This window comes from Schistocerca piceifrons, chromosome 8 (genome assembly GCF_021461385.2).
Source record: "Schistocerca piceifrons isolate TAMUIC-IGC-003096 chromosome 8, iqSchPice1.1, whole genome shotgun sequence".
Lineage (NCBI taxonomy): Eukaryota > Metazoa > Arthropoda > Insecta > Orthoptera > Acrididae > Schistocerca > Schistocerca piceifrons.
The window spans coordinates 128,963,921-128,984,333 of NC_060145.1; the positions used below are offsets into that span (position 1 = coordinate 128,963,921).

Genomic DNA, 20,413 nt, shown 5'->3' on the forward strand with positions numbered 1-20,413 from the left:
TTTTAAAATCCTGGGTTTTCTGATGTGCTTTTACTTGTATTCTTCCTGCAGTTGCAGGTAAGCACTGTTGCTGCTTCCTCACGAAATCGTTCATTACGGTTTCCACCCCATAGTAGCGAGCACGTTTTGGTCCAGAAAACGCTTTTCTGTTGCTGGAACAAGCTGAAAGTTGTTACTTCTGGTGTCTCCATGTCTTACCGAAGTTCAAAAGCAGATTGTAACAAACGTTTTTATGAGCACTGTCGAAATGTAAAGAGCTTTTTTTAAATTGCCATGAATATTTGAAAAATTGCTAAATTCGCCCATGATGAAAAAATACCTTACATTAATTACTTGAAACTAACACAACGGCTCCTGTGGCGGCTTCTAGTGGCAAAAAGCAGCAATAATGGCCGCTAGCTCTTACGGCAACAACTATCAGCGTTTTTCGGAACTTCTTAGGCTTCGAACCCGGATGTAAATTGCAGGCGGTTTTTTGGATTCCGAAAACCGGAAAAACTGCAGCTTGCATTCGGGCCACAAAAGCCACTATTGTATTGTTTTCAATATTTAATATTCTTAATGCTAAATGCAGGTTTTGCCGTGATTCGAATTACGTTAAATTGAATATAAAATTGCATTGCACTTATCGATTAATTTTCGGGACTTGAAATTTCTTCCGTTAAATGCGGGTTTACACTAAACTGAGGTCACGCACAATCGAGGTTATACTGTAAAACATCAAATACTGTAATGTCAAGATTGGGAAGACATATCAAAATGCACAGTGTTCGTTCATAAACACGGGGCTGTGGGCATACCGAAATGTGTTACAGTAATATAGGTAAATAATAATAATAATAATAATAATATTAGATGTTATACTAATACATCATAAAGTTGTATATAGCCACAAAATAGCAGCATGTATGTATGTGAACCATTGTGTTTTGTCAAAATAATGTTCACAAAATAATTTTTTAAATTTATTATTTGAAATAAAAAAATTACGGTATGGGACGACCAAATTTTATTATATACATTTTAAACGTACACTCTTAAGCTATTTTTCTACATAATCACAATTGAAATTGAGGTACTTATACCGTGCAACAAGTTTTTCAATTCTCTCTCTCTATAAATCTGCCACCTGCAATTGCAACCATTGGTTTATACTGGCATGCAGTTCGCCGTTAGTATGGAAGTGTTGCGTAGCAGGACATGTCTTCATTGCTGGGAACATGTGATTGTTGCATGGTGCCAAATCCGTGCTGTATGGTGGATGATCAAATACCTCCCATCCAAAACCCCGTATGTGCTCTCAGGTAGCATTGGCCATGTGTGGGCGTTAATTGTTAAGAAAAAGCAGAACTTTTTTGCTAAGTTTTCCCCAACTTATTATTTCTTTTCTGTGTTTATCATGAAGGTTGCAATAAATTTCAATTGGCTTGCAGAGTTTTGAGAACAAAAACCTAATCACAGAACACATCTCACAAGCGATAACGTTTTCTATTGCAGTGCACGTTTTAAAATGTCAAAGGAATCAAATTATCAGAGGCATAGACCACACACTACCACTGTTGGATGCGTACTGAGTAGGAAATTTTGTGGCACCAAGATGGTGGCTGGAGCTCCGCCCACTGCCATGATAGACAAAAACATCTGTGGGTTTCTGGATAGCTCTCATGTAAACGTTTGTAGAACTGTTCATTAAAGTAATAGTTCTGTCATCATTTTTCGTAGCTCTTGCACTGTCACACTGAACCGTAAAACAATTGTGGGTACTTTTGTTTGAGCCTATCTGCTTCTTCGCATTATTGCACTCAAACTAAACTTCAGCAACGTACATTCATCTTGCAGAAATTGTAATTCATGTAGCATGATATGTTCTACACATCCATGTGGAGCAGCGGTTCCAATCTTTCTTAGACCATTACCCATGAGTGCAATCACACAATAGCTAATATACCTGCCCTCCACCCCTCCCCTTGCTATCTGTTGGCTGCCCCCCTCCTTCCTCCCCCACATTTTACCAACCATCACCTAACTAAACACTGCAGAATGAAAGACTTTTCTTGGATCACTTTTATTTTTAAAATTATGAAAGATGAATGATATTTAGTTTGTGTGTGTGTGTGTGTGTGTGTGTGTGTGTGTGTGTGTGTGTGTTTCAGAATGAATGACAAAGGAATTTGTGGTGCACTGTAAGTGCTACCTGTGACTCTTTCTCGGAAATGAACGCTATAACTATTTACAGTGATCGTACACACATATTACAAAACATGCTTGTCCTACATTACTCCTCTCCTTACCATTTTTGCACTATACTTACTGTTCATAAATCACTTGATTGCTGCACTTCATACATCTGAACTGGCAGAAATTGAACAACTTCAGGCTGATAATGCTTTGTGTTAACCACCCTAATAATAATAATAATAATAAAATTCTATAAAGTTCTATATTAGCCCATATGTAGTTAACGCTGTGCTGTGCTGTCAATGAATTCATTTATCTGTTTTGAAGTGAATAATGAAGCAATTTCTGGACTACTGTAGGTACTATGTACATTTTGGAGAAGCCATTTTCTTCAGATGTTTAGCATTTGTTACATCTGTATGTCACTGTTATCAGCGATGTATGAAACAAAGCACAATGTGTGTGTAGTGGGTTGACTATGTGAGGAACCTGTAACCTCCACCGCACCAGTGTTACTAATTGAGAAAAAATAATTATTGGTAACTTATATAACTAGTATTAGAATCTTACAAAATTATAATAATATCATTCAGTTTTTACTTCTCAGATAATTCTGTTTTACCCCTCATGGGGTGATCACCTCCAGGTTGGGAACCACTGATGTGGAGGAAGCATTAGGTGATAACATTCTTGATAAGAGTTTCACACAATCATAGTAGGCACAGGCACAACCTGTATATACATCAATATTAAACATAATTCACATTAAAATATGAAAATAAAAATTTCGTGCAACTTACTATCTCATGCATTAATGTAAAATGGAAAAGAAATAAACCCTTACTGCACAGAGCATAACTTAATCACAGCTAACACTTGGATCAAGAATCGTGAAAGAAGGTTGTATACATGGAAGAGGCCTGGAGATATTGGAAGGTTTCGATAGATTATATAACGGTAAGACAGAGATTTAGGAACCAGGTTTTAAATTGTAAGGCATTTTCAGGGGCATATGTGGACTCTGACCACTATCTATTGGTTATGAACTGTAGCTTAAAGCTGAAGAAACTGCAAAAAGGTGGGAATTTAAGGAGATGGGACCTGGATAAACCGACAAAACCAGAGGTTGTACAGAGTTTCAGGGAGAGCATTAAGGAACGATTGACAGGAATGGGGGAAAGAGATACAGTAGAAGAAGAATGGGTAGCTTTGAGGGATGAAATAGTGAAGGCAGCAGAGGATCAAGTAGGTAAAAAGACGAGGGCTAGTAGAAATCCTTGGGTAACAGAAGAAATATTGAATTTAATTGATGAACCGAGAAAATATAAAACTGCAGTAAATAAAGCAGGCAAAAAGGAATACAAACATCTCAGAAGCGAGATCGACAGGAAGTGCAAAACGGCTAAGCAGGGATGGCTAGAGGACAAATGAAAGGATGTAGAGGCTTATCTCACTAGGAGTAAGATAGATACTGCCTACAGGAAAATCAAAGAGACCTTTGGAGAAAAGAGAGCCACTTCTATGAACATCAAGAGCTCAGATGGAAACCCATTTCTAAGCAAAGAAGGGAAAACAGAAAGATGGGAGTAGCATATAGAGGATCTATACAAGGGCGATGTATTTGTGGACAATATTATGGAAATGGAAGAGGATGTAGATGACGATGATGATGATGATGATGATGAAATGGGAGCTATGATACTGCGTGAAGAGTTTGACAAAGCACTGAAAGACGTAAGTTGAAATAAGGCCCTGGGAGTAGACAACATTCCATTGGAACTATTGACAGCCTTGGGAGAGCCAGCCCTGTTAAAACTCTACCATCTGGTGAGCAAGATGAATGAGACATGTAAAATACCTTCAGACTTCAAGAAGAATAAAATAACTCCAATCCCAAAGAAAGCAGGTGTGAAAATCGCCGAACTATCAGTTTAATAAGTCATGGCTGCAAAATACTAACATGAATTCTTTACAGACAAATGGAAAAACTGGTAGAAGCTGACCTCAGGGAATATCAGTTTGGATTCCATAGAAATTTTGGAACACGTGAGGCACTACTGACCCTATGACTTATCTTTGAAGATAGATTAAGGAAAGGCAAACCTACATTTCTAGCATTTGTAGACTTAGAAAAAGCTTTTGATAATGTTGACTGGAATACTCTTTCAAATTCTGAAGGTGGCAGTAGTAAAATACAGGGAGTTAAAGGCTATTTACAATTTGTACAGAAACCACATGGCAGTTATGAGAGTCAAGGGGCATAAAAGGGAAACAGTGGTTGGGAAGGGAGTGAGACAGGGTTGTAGCCTATCCCTGATGTTATTCAATCTGTATATTGAGCAAGCAGTAAAGGAAACAAAAGAAAAATTTGGGGTAGGTATTAAAATCCATGGAGAGGAAATAAAAACTTTGAGGTTTGCCGATGATATTGTAATTCTGTTAGACAGCAAAGGACTAGGAAGAGCAGTTGAACGGAATGGACAGTGTCTTGAAAGGAGGATATAAGATGAACATCAACAAAAGCAAAACCAGGATAATGGAATGTACTCGAATTAAGTCGGGTGATAGATTAGGAAATGAGACACTTAAAGCAGTAAAGGAGTTTTGCTATTTGGGGAGCAAAATAACTGATGATGGTCGAAGTAGAGAGGATGCAAAATGTAGACTGGCAATGGCAGGGAAAGCATTCCTGAAGGAGAGAAATTTGTCAGCATCGATTACAGATTTAAGTGTCAGGAAGTTTTTTCTGAATGTATTTGTATGGAGTGTAGCCATGTACAAGAGTGAAACATGGACGATAAATAGTTTGGACAAGAAGAGAATAGATGCTTTCGAAATGTGGTGCTACAGAAGAATACTGAAGATTAGATGGGTAGAGCACATAACTAACGAGGAGGTATTGAATAGGATTGGGGAGAAGAGGAGTTTGTGGCACAACTTGACAAGAAGAAGGGACCGGTTGGTAGGACATGTTCTGAGGCATCAAGGGATCACTAATTTAGTATTGGAGGGCAGCGTGGAGGGGAAAAATTGCAGAGGGAGACCAAGAGATGAATACACTAAGTAGATTCAGAAGGATGTAGGTTGCAGTAGGTACTGGGAGATGAAGCACCTTGCACAGGATAGAGTAGCAGGGAGAGCTGCATCAAACCAGTCTCTGGACTGAAGACATTGTGTGCACTGTTAACTTGAAAACTACTTAAGAGGAAACTGTATTCACCACCAGCTGCAGTTCCTGTCATGTTTGAAACGAATCATTTTTGACAATTAATGAAACTCGTCTCAGGCCTTTATTGTTTAGCACATTTTTATGTTCACTGTTCTTCGCCATATTTCATGGCTACAGTTGGTACACCATGCTTGTAGAGATGTTAGGCAATCTGTGTTGATGTATTAACTAATTGTACAACCTCATTCATGGTGTGGTCATGAGCTAGATAGGAAGGGGAAAGATGAGTTAGATTCTCAATTAGTAGATACTGGGGGGGGGGGGGGGGGGGGGGCAGTCACACAAGGGAAGATCCCTGTGGTTAATGGGGCCAGGCAGACAGGTTTTTTTTTTTAAGAACTGTAGAAGTAAGCAAATTTTGCTTCTGTCAGCACGTTGAAGTTCGTGCATGTGAACTACAGCTAGGTAATGTAGTGTTGACATTAGCAACAGTGTACAGGTCCTCATTAGGAGATTGGGAGCTATTCATAAAAAAAAGTTTGATTCCCTATATGCTGTCTGTCAGACAGAAAGAAATAGTTATTAATCTGTGGTGATTTCAGTGTAAACTTCCTAAGCAGTCCTGACAGGAAAAGTGAACTAGAAGTGTTATTAATGACATATGACTTAGAATCTGTGATAAATTTCCCTACATGTATAGCTTAACTAACTAGCTGTTCAGGTGCGGTAGCTTCTTTCTGCCATTGTGTCACATCTTCATGTCGACCCATCTTACTGTGCTGATTCTGTATAACCTGATGATAGTACCACTATACTGCCATGATTTAGCAGTGGAGGGTGATATATGACCGTTCGGCAGCAGTTTTATGGTATCTGTAGCACGTGAAGCAACCTGTGTGCACCTTGCAGGAGGGTGACTAACATTACATTCAATTTTGTAACATGACATAGATGAGATTTTTTTCTTTGTTGCTGAGTAATGCAATGTCGTGAGAAAATAATGAATAATCATGCTGTATACAACCCGGGACAACCTGGAAAGCTGGGAAAAATGCAGGAATTTTTACATCTGGGTAAAGTCCAGGAACTTTTTAGAATTCTGGAAATTTTTCATTGTTTTAGTTTTCAGTTAAATTATTGTAATTTTGACTGGCAAGAACTGAAACTCTAACTAGGGTTTTTAATTTAGCCCACCATGGCAGAGTAATACGGTAGCAATAAACCCGGGACAACCTGGAAAGCTGGGAAAAATGCAGGAATTTTTACATCTGGGTAAAGCCCAGGAACTTTTTAGAATTCTGGAAATTTTTCATTGTTTTAGTTTTCAGTTAAATTATTGTAATTTTGACTGGCAAGAACTGAAACTTTAACTAGGGTTTTTAATTTAGCCCACCATGGCAGAGTAATACGGTAGCAATAAAATATGAACAAGAGAATAACACCAAAATAAAACTTTAAATTGCAAAGAAAATGCACACTTTACAGCAACAAAAGTCAGAGCACACACAAACATCGGCCAAAAGCAAAATGGGTCAAAGGCTTTAGGGTGAAGATTGTGCTAACTTCGTGACAACAAACTGCTTTCAATGAGTATGACGTCACAACTGTTTACATTTCTAACAGATCATGGGGAAATATTGTGATTTGTAGTTTGCGAAGTACTACTTTCATAGTAAATTTCATTTTCAACCAAATGAATTATGTTATACATGAGAATGTGTGATGAATATCTTAAATCGTGGAATGTTTGACTCTCATTCAGAATTAACACTTTGAGGACCAGCCATTTATGCCATTATTTAAAATTTTACAAGCAAATTTGTATTTGATATACCTTAAATATATGACACACTAAAAAAAAAGACTAAGCTTCAAGGTTAAGTTATAGTACTCTTGTAGATTACAAATTATGCAATAACAATGCCAAAAGTATAACTATCCCTAAAAAATGTGAGAGATGAGTTCTTGAGCATTTTCATGGTTTTTTTTTTTATACGGGAAAGTCGAAGTACTTGTTGGAATGTGTATTCAGCCAGGTAACCCATGAAATGTTCGGTGTGCAGCAGTGAAATTTATAATTGTGCTTGTAACAATTATTCTGTTGCTGCAATTTAAGCTGTGCACTTAGGATCCTGGCTAACCACACCCTCACAAAAAATAGCTTTTCTTGTAGCTATAGTGTATTTATATCAATTTAAACGATTAAATTTTCCTGTTTGGATGTTCTTGCTATTTAACAGTGATGTTACTGACTGTCTACATCACCTGTCCTATATTCTTAATCCTTGCTATCATTGGCTGGCAAGATAACGTAACATGGGCTATGACTGGCTGACAAAACCTCAGCACGATCTTGATTTCAGTGCTTCGGAAGCTACCATGCTGTGTTTGGTGAATCTGTGTTTATACTTTCGTAATAATGAAAATTTGCAGTGTACATGTTGTTGTGCATCAAAGATCTTATCAAAAAGCATCATTTTTTTTTACTAGCTTTTGTTTCCTAAAGTGCCGGGAAGTTCTACGCTGGTGTATAAAACCTTTACTATTCAAAAGATTGATGTTTTGTAGCTCCAAGGGAAGGTATATAGTCACCTAACATGGAAAAAAAGTACTTTCACCTGGGGACAGTGTATTTTAACCGGGAAATCTGGGAATTTATTTCCTTGTCTGTGTAAACAACCTGATAATAAATGTGCAAGGTTTTAGTATTTGTCCTTCTAGAGTGATGTTAAATGTGGAGGTGCTCTGGATGAAAACAGAATATCATGCAGATGACGATATGAGAGTTGTTGGAAACTGTGGTTCCACTATTTACTTTTCAGGAGATGTATGTGCTGAAACTTTAGTAGAACTTAAAACTGCTGTAAATATTTTCTCTTATGAATATGTAGGAATACAGATTCAATCAGACTTGGAACATGTTGTTCAGAAATTAATACTTTTTTGAGGGAACATATGATATCTGTATTATCCTACTTAATACATCAAATTAGGATCTATTAAATTCAGCTGTGCCAATTTGCTAATACCATAGCTTGTCAAATTTAAACTTAGTTACTTTGAAGTATAGAGATTTAAAAAAAAAAAAAAAATCGTATCTGATGATTTCTGTTTTGCATTTTCAGGCACAAAAGTCACAGCAAGCGACCGCACCGTGTTGATGTTACTAAACTTACTGCTGCTCCAGATGGCATGGACAAATCAGATGGCATTCCTCCAGCTAAACTTGCTCGCTCCTCAGGAAACAATAGGGGAGATCCACTTGATCCGAATTCTTCAGACCATGTTGTTGCGATGACACAGCTCAAAGAACAAATTGCATCTCTGCAGAAACAGCTCACCCAAAAGGATGCCCTGCTGCTTTCTAAAGATAAACAGGTATGATGTCACTAGCTTAAACTGAAACATTTTGTGAGAAGCATTAGGCGGCATTGTTTTGTTCTCCATATGTGTAACTGTGAAAATCGCTTTTAATTTTGTGACATTATTTGAGCTTATTTAAATGAGTGAATTACTACTACTGTAGTGAGAACCATTTTATGCATTGGGGATGCACAAGGTGCTACCCAAAAGTTTCTGAAATTTATGTGACCCACACCTACAAACTGTAGTACAACCAAATGGTGCTATGAGCAGTGTACAATATGTTTTGTGTGCCAGTATGCACAGCGGCTTTTATCTGTGTGTGCGTGTTTATTGTTGGCCCACAGTTTTCAATTGTGATGTTTGCTTGTGTTTGTAATCTTGCTGTGACCGTCTCGCAAGAACAGTGTTGCTGTATTGAATTCTGTTTTAATCGTGGTAAAACAGCTGCAGAAACACGCAAAATGTTACTGCAAGCATTCAGTAATGATGCTTTGGGCCAAACACAAATGTATGACTGGTTTAAACATTTTAAAAATGACCGGATATCTGAAGATGATGAATGTTCAGGACAATCATCTACCAGCATTACAACAGAAAATCACAGTGCTGTTGGGAATGTGATTGTGAAAGAGAATAGGCAGAGCATCCCTGACATCTGATGATGTCCTAAGGCGGCTAAGGGGGGCTGTGAGTAGGGAACGTCAAGAGAAGCGGTGACTGAACCCTTCGCCATGACAATGGGAGGCCACATACAGCTTTTACCATGTGGCAGTTTTTTGGCAAAAAGACAACACAGCAGTTCTTCCTCATTCACCATATACCCGACTTGGCTCCGTGGGCTTTCTTACTGTTTCCCAAATTGAAAATGGGCTATGGGCTTGAAGAGATGAAGATTTGACATGATAAAGGAGATTTGAGTGGAATCACAAATGATGCTGAACACACTGACTAAAAAAAGACTTCAGGATGCATTCTGTGTATGGTAGAAGTTCTGGAATCAATGTCTGAGCTCCAAATTGGATTACTTTGAAGGTGACTGTGCGCCGAATAAAAATCTGGTGTGATGTGATTGTATTTAGCGTTCGAGTTTGAGAATTTTTGTGTGGCATCCCATACGTGTTCTCCCACCCTCCCACATATTTCATTTTGCTGGAAAGATATCCTGGCTCAAAGAAGTGGTATACAAGTGGGCCAAGATATAGCTTTCATGTTCTGAGCAATCTTTTAGGAATTAACTTATGCCTTTAATTGATTTTCTACATTCTGACAATTTGAAGATAAACAAACAGAAAACATTGTCGGCAGTAGTATTTATATCCACTTCCTTCATTGCTTACTACCTAAGCCAGTTGTCTCTTTTGTTACTATGTGTAGTAGTAGTAGTAGTAGTAGTAGTAGTAGTAGTAGTAATCAATGACATCATTATCTAGAATGATAATTTCACCTAACCAATGAAAGTTGAGCAAAGAAGCAGTGTATTTCTATATATGTGTAGCAATGAAATATATAATCTTGGTTGCCAGAAATATTTGGCTGTTTCTTACAAATATGTTGTGATTTCTGAGGTTGTGGTTGCGGTGTGACCGTAGAACACAACTTTTTTTCGTTCTCCACCCCCACCCCGAAATACACAGTGGATTTCACATCGATACTGCTGTGAGACTATGAGAATATTTTCCTTAATCTCTTACTTCCAAATATGTCGTCTGTCTGCTGTTCTCTCATTGGCTACATAGAACCGCCAGCTGACACACATTCTTTTGTTCCTGTGATACCATAATGGCCAGCATTGACAAAATTGGTGTACAAAACATGCAAGTACATCACTGGCCCGGATCCGGGATTTTACCATCTCATGCATAAATGTATGCTGTTGTTGAGTATTTGTCCAATTTTAAAGTCAGCTCAGTCCTGACTACAAATGAAAAGGTAGTTAACTCTTTAGTTGCGATCTCTCTCTCATCACTACTACAAAAATAGTCTAGCTTTTTCTTTTTTTAGTGTATATGATATGTTGATAAAATCAATATTACATTTTGTTCGGTATAGCTTATTAACAAGTATTATTGCTTTTCGGATAACTTCCTCAAATCAGTCCAGAAAAAACAATTACCAATATTCTATTGTCAAAAAAGGAACAGCATTGAAGTAGTGCAAGGAGGTTAGATTAGATTGAAGCAGGGTCATAGAACTCGTCCTCTCAAAATCTTTGGCGACCGGCATTGGACAAAGATGGCCGAGCATTTTAAATCAATGTGGCAGGGTGTGCACAGTCACAAGCGTCCAAACATGCACATAATTCGGATGGGAATCGATGAAATTCAGATTAGTGTGTTTCCTTTGGTAGATTCAGCCAATGTTCTCACACATACACATGAAATATGGGCTATAAGAAACTAGGTTTCCTTCAAGAAAGGGGTTTGTGGAATCCTGAGGATAATAAGTCATTATATGGCTATATGAATTGAAATCACAGCTTTGTAGGAAATCACAAGTAGGTAAAATCTTTTAATCCGAAAATTTTAGGCATAAATTATAATAATTATCTTGAGGTTGAAGCTCTTCTGTCTGTGTTTGCTTTAACAATACCTATGTTTTTGAAAGGGATCCACCTTTAGCAAAGCACAATTTTGTTTTTTATCCCAAACCTGTTTCACTGCAGTTGCAACATCATCAGTGGGCTTTTATTTTTTGGTTTTTTACCACATGGTTTGGTTTTCCTGATGTATTATGTTTTTATAGTACCTGTTTTCTTTCACAGTTTGTCATGTTTTCATTTTTCCTCATCTTCTTCACTATGAAGTTCTGTATTTTGAGATGGCCATCTTGTTTTTACAGCTGGTAAACAGTGAAACAGTGACAATGACAGCACAATATGCAGAACTTCACAGTGAAGGAGGTCAGGAAAAATGAAAACATTACAAACTGTGAAAGAAAACAGACACTATAAAAACATAACACACCAGGAAAACCAAACCACGTGGTAAAAAGCCATAAAATAAAAGCCCACTAATGGTGCTGCAACTGCAGTGAAACATGTTTGGGATAAAAACAAAATTATGTTTTGCTAAAGGTGGATCCCATCCAAAAACATATGTATTATAAATTATAATCTCAAAAAATAAATTGTTGATGTGAGAAGGGTGGCATATTCTACACACAGTTATTATTGTGATTTTTTATTTTTTTTTTTATTTTGTTGTGGTAAGGGAGCATTAGCTGTCTTATTTACTGGTGTTTTTATGCCACTAGCATGGTGATTCTGTTATGAGACAGTTTGCAAATGTGATGTCTGTTTTTCCCCTTTTCAGTGTTTTAGATGTTCAAACCATCTCATTCTAAAATTCATGTTTGTCCAAACCTATGCTGAATGAGAGTCATTGAAGGTTAATTGACTTAGTCTGTTTTACTGAACTTATTTGAAGCTGTTCAGTTGGTTTGGAATCTGGTTATTCTAATAACTGAGGAAAAAGTGCAGTACTCTCTGTGTACTTTTGAAGACACACTCGCTGTGTGCTTTCCGAGACATTCACATGCATTTGACATCTTTTTAATAGCAAAAGTTGCAGTGCAACACAGCTCCGAGCACAGAGGCTTTGTGGTATCTACAGCTTAAAATCTGACCTAGTTCATACATACAATAGCTTCGAACCTAACCTCCTTAACTCCGCCAAAAACTGACGAAAGAGATTGGATGTAATGGGAGCGAGCTGTCAGCCAATGTTATTTGGTGATGGCATTCGACTACAGTTGTCGGCACCACTGTGAACACAGCCTTATGCAGTGGATGGACAGCAGTCAGCTGCAGCACTCACCTATCTTACATGAAGTTAAATAAATAAATTCTCATGTAAGCAGGAATTAAAGGTATTAAATAATAGTCCAGTAAAATTGTAGTCAAATTAGATGTTGCTGTGATTGCACCAGTGGCAGGATTACAAACCCAAGTGTCAGCAATTTTGTGACACCACACAATCTTTCCAAATTTTTCAAAATGAATCTTCATGTGACCTCAGTCACAAAAGCTTATCTGTAACTGTATGATGATGCCTGTATTAAACTATTACATAACATAAAAATGTTGGCCCCCAGCAGCAGTAGTTCAATTTTTGAGAATGTCAGATGAGCCTGTATTTTTCAAATGATGTATTTTGGAGATAAAACCTCGTCTTACAATCAGATAAATATGGTAAAATATGGGGAGCAGCACAGCTGTCAATCCAAAGGTTGCTTTGAACATTGTAATGGCTTTACTGTAAATTGCAAGTTGTAGAATGTGTAATCTTCTATACCATCTGATTTGTGAATTGTCTTACCTGTCCAATTACAGTAATGACATTACACAGTGCTCTGATGAGTCACACTGTAAGTGAAACTGGATCCTCTTCTTGTGGCCAAACTGTTTAACACATGTGAATACTTACCTGTGAATTGGAACTATTTTTAAACACACTCTGTATATGCCTCTCTTTGTTTCTCAGTGTTCATCACATATTTACTGAAGTTTTTCTCTAATATGTTTGTTCCTTTATTTACATAACTCAAAGTAAAATAGGTAAAACAGTTATGCCTGTTCTTTCAGACATGTCCAAAAGAACAGGCACCACACATTCATATAATTGATTTGCCTTGATGGGCAACAAATTCCCGACCATGTGTATGGATGTGCAATACGTTTGTTGTCCTGTGGGAATCTGAAAATAGCGAGCATGTAGGACGTGGATGGGGACTGCAGATAGGTGGCACTAAGTGGGAATGTGGGTCAGCTGAGATAGTCCATGCAGACCGTGTCCAGGTGGTGCAGTGGTTAATGCAACTGCCTAGTAAGCAGGAGATCCTGGGTTTGAATCCTGGTCTGGTGCACATTTTCACTTGTCACCACTGGTTCTGCATAAAGTCCCTCTGATGTCAATAGTTCCTCCCCCTCCCCCCCCCCCCCCCCCCCCAAATTCACCTTCAGTTTACATATCAACATAACTGATGTGTTAGAAATTAATAAATGTTGTGAAATGAAAGGAATTTTTAGCTGAAACTGTAAAATAACTTTATTGTAAGATCACATTGTGTGTCCATCTGTGCCAGGGACATAGCATTGGGTAATTTACCCACTTAGAGTAAATTGTTAAAGTGGTTACTCATGGCCAATCAGGCAGCTTGACTGTGCCCTTCCCAGTCGTAGCGTATTAGCTGAGCACCTGCAAGCATGGGTGGTCTGTGATCCTGTGCATGCTCAGAATGTTTGCAGTAGGACTGCCCGACGGTTACCAAATACATCCTGTGCTTTTTGCAAGCTTGATTTAGAGAATGATGTGCTTTTGGCCCACATTTTCGCAGTATAAGATCATTCTCTACTGTTGCTATCTTGTTATGTTCTCCCACTGTCACAGGTAACTGCCCTGTGAAAAGCAGCCATGATTAAACTCCAGTGACCACAATGATGTGTAGCAATGAATCAAACTGAGCTGGACGGGAAGGCATATAATAAAATCACTTATTTACACAGACTTCATTACTGCTCCAGAGGTGTGCAGGGTTGATGTAACTCTGTCGTCATAATAATAATAATTATTATTGTTATTATTATTATTTGCATCAGTTGCTTCTACTAAGAAATTTGCCAGTGAAGTCTTAGGAGATGGTCACCAATAGATCCTTTAGGTTGGTTTTAAATTGCACTGTATTAGTAGCTAAACTTAAATGTCTACTGGCAGTATTTTGCAAATGTGTATTTCTGCATAATTGACACATTTCTGGACCACAGTAAATGACTTTAAATCTTACCTGGTATTGATTCCATGAAATGAGATGTGTAAAAAGATATATGCAGTATTATTTATGACAAATTTCACTAAGGAATAAGTTTACTGGGAAGCAGTAGTTGGTATTTCCAGTTACTTGGCAAGCCTCTTCAGGACCTTGCAGTGTTTAACAACATCCATATTAGAAATTAAGATTTATTGAAGCATTTTGACAGTTGTGTGGTATGCTTCTCCCACCTGAATTCTATCGTCAAGCTGTAATCGCAAGAATTCTAAACCACCATCTCCTCCATCTGCTTGCCATCATATTTTAGACACATGCTGGGTGGAAACCACCTATAAGTTGGGAAAGCATGTACTTTGTCTCTTTGAAGTTTAGTGACAAAGAATTTGCTTGTTCAATGTTAGAAAGCAGGTATTTTATCCACTACTGGCTTGCTGGGCCCACTGTAGCTGGACTTATTAACAGAGTATCCTCTCTGGCTATTTGGTCCACAGGAAGTATTTTACTTCTGTTCTACCCTTCGAAACAGCCAGGAGCTGCTGATGAGCATTTCCGGGTCCACTACTTATGGATATGGTCTCTAGGGTTAAACACGTTTGCAGATGACTTAAGTGTGGGAAATTAATTAGGAGGGGTAAAAGAAAGACAAAACACATGGGAAGACTGTATGGGTGGAAAATAATGCAAAGAAGTGTGAAGTGATAGTGACAATGAGGAATAAGAGGAGAGTAATAATGGATATAAGTTTTACGCCCCAAGTCCTAAAGAAGTGGTAAGTTTCAAGTACCTGGGGAGCATAACAGAAGAAACTGGGAGGAATGATAAGGAAATTAGTGAAAAGGGAAGTGTTTCCTGCAGAATGTAAAAAGAATGATCTGGAACAAGGATGACCCACCAAAAGCTAAACAAGTGTTATACCAAGTATATAATGCTCCAATACTCACGTATGTGTCAGAAATTCGTGGAATGAACAAGTGAGCAGTACACAGTCTTGCAAAATTTTAACGAAGCAGAATAGGACCTTTAATGGGCAGAGTAAGGAATGAGATGGTTAGAGAGATAGTGAAAGGGAAGCCAATGAAAGAGGTCATAAAAAAGATAAGTTGGGCATGTGAAAGGAATGGAAGTTGGCAGTATACTGATGTAGGCCAATGAAATGATAATAGGAGGCAAGCGGCCTACAGGAAGACCGAGAGACAGATGGGTCATTTGAAGGAAGGAATATGTAATGATGAGAGGAGGAGACAGAGAAAGAGTGGAGAGAGAAACATGGTGGGTGGACAGGAAAAATGGAGAGGCCAGTGTTCTAAACAGACCCAGGTAAGAGCTGGAAATTGTAGATGATGATCATAAAGAATTCACTAGATACTAATGTCATTAACAGCTCTTGATGGAGTGATACTGTTTGTCATTTATCACAATTTTGTGCATCATCTGGAAACGTAACAATCATAGCATCTTTAATGTTATTGAAAAAAGGTAATGAAGTACAGGAGAAAAAAAATAAGGTCCCTAAAATAAAATCTTTCCGTTATCACATGTAATTTTTTCTCGGTTGAATTACGATAGCTAGCGTAATACAAGGTTTATTCCTATCGATACTCTTTCTTTACTTTTATAAATAATTTAGGAATAAATGAATGTGCTCACTGAATAACACAAGGGTTGAATCATCAACAAGCTCATTCAGAGGATAATGAAAATTTGCTAGCTTTCGGGGGGAAAAAATCCTTTGACAAGCCCAATGTAGGGGTACAGGTTGTGTGTGTGTGTGTGTGTGTGTGTGTGTGTGTGTGTGTGTGTGTGTGTGGTGGTCTTCTACATGGATTTTTGCTGAAAACTGGCAAGTGTTCATTCCCTTTTTGTGTGTCTGTCTGTGCCTCAGTGCTTCTGCTGTTCAGTGAAAGGTCTCCTGTACTCTTAAATTATTTACATTCTGCCAAAACTTTCCTTACTATGTTTGCCTCCTTTTAGATAGATATGATTGAATCATTTCACTCCTTAACATTCTAATTTACTTAAAAGCAGTCAAACACATTTGATGCATCACTGATATATCAGTGGTCAGTAACTTATTATCTAATGAATTAACTGAATTCTCACCTTATGTGTAAATAGCCTTGTAGGTACTGGAAATCTTTAGTAACCCAAACTCTGACTTAGGTAGTGTATTCTTTGTTGTCAAATAGCTGAGGTGTTGCTTGTACACGTACTTTTCTCAAATTTTCAATATTGCTACCAAAAGTGAAATTGGATGGTATTCTTTTACCTCTTTTGTTATACACATGCTTAATTGCAGCATATTTCCACCAGTCAGGGAATGTTTCAGTGATAAATAACTTATGATACAAAGATATATCAAAAAATAATCAATTTTTGAAAATACAATGTAATTGGATAGATAAAAAAACTCTACTCACCAGCATTTACAGCAGAACACACACGTATTAAAGGTATTAAAGTTTGCAAGCTTTCGGTGCCATTGGCTCCTTCTTCTGGCCACATGGTTGATGGGGAGATCAAATGGTTGAAGGAGAGATAACATGGGCGAATGAAAAGGATTGGTGAGGTTTAGGAAAAGGGGTTGAGTCACAGGAGACTTACTGGATGGGATGAGAAGGAAAGACTGTTTGTTGGGGACAAGATTTGAAAACATGAGCATTTACAGGTGTAAGATGGGGTAATAGACAAGACAAATTACTGCCAAAACATCAAGCATGAGTTAATGAGAACGAAAAGCTAACCACATTGTATTTGATAGAGGTGGGAGAGGTGTGATGAAAAATAGACGGTCAATAAATGAAAGATATAGAAAACTAAAAGGGAGTGAAGAAAGGAGTTACTGTGAAGCAACGCTGAGACCGAAGAAATTAATGTACGAGGGTAAGTCAATTATTATCCATAATTTAGTTATATTTTGGTTTATTTTGATAGTACTCTTGTTTTACGTTGATGACGCACGCTTTGTTTATTTGTTGTTATATCTTTGCAATTTTAGAGCTGCTCAGTTAGTTTCGATATCGTTGCCGCGCTGTTAATCGTGCCTTTTCCACTGTCTATTTGCATCAAAGAAGAGCAACGTTCAATGATCATTATCCTTTTTTTGTCGTTGGAAGGTGTATCAGGGGCCTAAATTCATCGAAGACTTTCGCTACAGTACGTGAACAGTGTTGTGCCACAACAGTTTGTCTACGAATGGATTGAAAACTTCCGAAATAGTCGCACAATTGTTATGCACACTGAAGGCGCTAGACGACCGTTTGCTGCCACAAATGAAGAAACCAGTGAGAATTCACATAAAATGATTCTCTTAGACGATTAGCTATTGACGAAGTGGCACATCGTCTGCAAATTAGTCACGGTTCTGCCTATGAAATCATCCACAACAGACTTGAGTTTCATAAAGGTTGTGCAAGATGGGTCCCAAAACAACTCACACATTTGCATAAACAAATGTGATTGGACATCTGCAAAAGACATTTGGATCACTATGGTAACGAAGGGAACAACTTATTTGACAGTATCATTACTGGTGACGAAACATGGATTCATCATTACAAGCCGGAGAGTAAACAGAAGAGTATGGAATGGAAACATTCAAATTTGCCATGCAAGTAGTAGTTCAGGACCCAGCCGTCCGCACGAGGCCCAATACTGGAACATTATGTGGAGAGGGGCACAACAATAAACAGTGTACATTACAGTGACTTGCTTACTGCCAGGCTAAAGCTTGCAGTTCAAAGCAAATGCCAAGGATTGCTTTCAAAAGGAGTTGTGTCGTTGCACGACAATCCCTGTCTGTGTACCGCTGTCCACACTGCTGAAACGCTCCAGAAACTCAAATTTGAAGTACTGGATCATCCTCCATATAGTCCCAATCTTGCCCCTTCTGACTATCACTTGTTTGGTCCACTAAAACAGGCATTAAGGGGCCATTGATTTGTCTTGGATGAAGAAGTGAAAGAAGCAGTGTGTTCCTGGCTTGCAACTCAACCACGAACCTTTTTTTATGAGAGCATCAGGAAGCTTGTACAACAATGGACCAAGTATGTTGAAATACAAGGAGACTGTCGAAAAATGGTGTTCTTGTAAGTTTGCTATTTGATTACAATAATATTTTGTAACTACTTAGCAGATAATAATTGACTTACCCTTGTACGTTAAGGCCAGGTGTGTGGCAAGAACCAAAGATATGTTGTAGTGCTGGTTCCCATCTGCGGGCTTCTGAGAAACTGATGTCTGGGGGAAGAATCCAGATGCCGCATGTGAAACAGGCAATGAGGTCACTACTGTCACACTGTAGAGCATGCTCTGTGTTGTCGTATGGCCACTAGTTCTTGTGTTGGCATACTGTATGAGCTGCCTTGTGTATTTGGGGGTCGCACGTGTTGCTGTTGTTGGGGGGGAGGGGGGGGGGGAATACTGTGATTTGTGGTTTGGCTGTCACGTTGACACTGTGCCTGTGTTCACCTGTTTCATTGTTGGTTTGTTTGTTGTGGTGTTGAAGTATTGTTTTTCAGGTTCCTTTGCTTTCTCTCCTGGTTTGTTGGCATGTTTTCTTTGATTTTGTGTGTGTAGCTGTCTGGCTTGGCCAGAGTCAATGAAGTGTTGTTTGGGATGAGCAGTGTTGGTGCCGGTGCAGGAGTGGTGTTAGTTGTGGTGTGTATTGTTTATGGTACTGTTGCTGGGGGAGTGTTTTGTGTGTTTGTGGAGGTCTGGGTGTCCTGGGCCCTTCTGCTACCACTTGTAACACCGGCAAAGGAGATTCCGCTCCTTGCTGGATGCAGCGACGCCTCGTAGCTTCTAGTGGTTGCTTGGTTTTCTTTGGCGTTTTTACACCTCAGAACTTCTTTCTAAGTGTTAAACCTTCTGTAGTTCACCACATGGGAACCATCGTAGTTGGTACATTTTATAGCCGTTCTTGGTTTGAAATTTTGTGCTGTGGGGTTGCCAACATATTTGCGGCATCAATGTTCCAGGTCACATTGTGTGGCCACATGGCCAAACCACTGGCAATGGTGGCATTGTTGGGGGGCACACGTTGGTGTGTGTTTTTTCTGCCACTACAGCCATAGGAAGGAGGAATGACTGCTTCAAAAAGCTGTGGGAGTGAGCCATGTTGGCCAACAGCATGAGGTAGTTGGTTGTGGCTTTTGTGTAAAGAAACTATGCATTCGGTTCACATTCACGCAATCCCAGCGGAGAACAGCTATTTGTTCCTGTAGTATGTTGTTGGCGATTGTAATGTCAACTCTTTTCACAACACACAGTTAAATTTTCTCATCTAGGGTCCTGTGTGTGGTATGTGCTGGGAGTGGTATTATGTACAAATGATGACTGATTTTTTAGCTTGCTGAGGCAAGTGTAGTTGCATGTTACAACCAGTGGGAAGCCAATCAGTGTGGTTGTATTCTTCTGAATAGATGCTTCTGTAGAGCTGTGTTAGTTAGATGCTGCAGTATACAAGGTGTCACATGTATTGGAGTGGGAACTGGGAAGGGGTAAGCAATTGGAGGATACGGGGGTTACAAAAGAACAAAGGATACTTAGCAGGAAGAGTTTCCACCTGTGCAATTCAGGAAAGGTGGTGTGTCGGATAGAATCGAGATAGCATAGCCTGTGAAACAGTTGTTAAAATCAAGCCCATCATATTGGACTGCATGCTCAGTAACTGGTTGTTCAGCTGTCTTTTGGTGACAGTTTGATGATGGCCATTACCGTATTTACTCGAATCTAAGCCACACTTGAATCTAAGCTCTACCTGAAAAATGAGACTCGAAATCAAGGAAAAAAAATTTTCCCGAATCTAAGCTGAACCTGAAATTTGAGACTCGAAATTCAAGATGAGAGAAAAGTTTTAAGCTGCACCTCCAAATCGAAACAATGTTGGTCCATTGTAATATGAGACACAATTTAGGTCGAATGAATGACAATACA

At 38.6% G+C, this 20,413-nt stretch overlaps 1 protein-coding gene across 1 annotated transcript in view; it reads left to right on the top strand.

Annotated features, from left to right (window-relative positions):
* The window catches only part of LOC124711440 (protein FAM76A), a 78,674-nt gene that overhangs the window by 40,884 nt on the left and 17,377 nt on the right, over nt 1-20,413 (top strand). Inside the window, exon 5 of the mRNA XM_047241516.1 lies at nt 8,473-8,725. Within this exon, the coding sequence (XP_047097472.1) occupies nt 8,473-8,725 (253 nt within the window). The remainder of the gene's footprint in view (nt 1-8,472; nt 8,726-20,413) is intronic.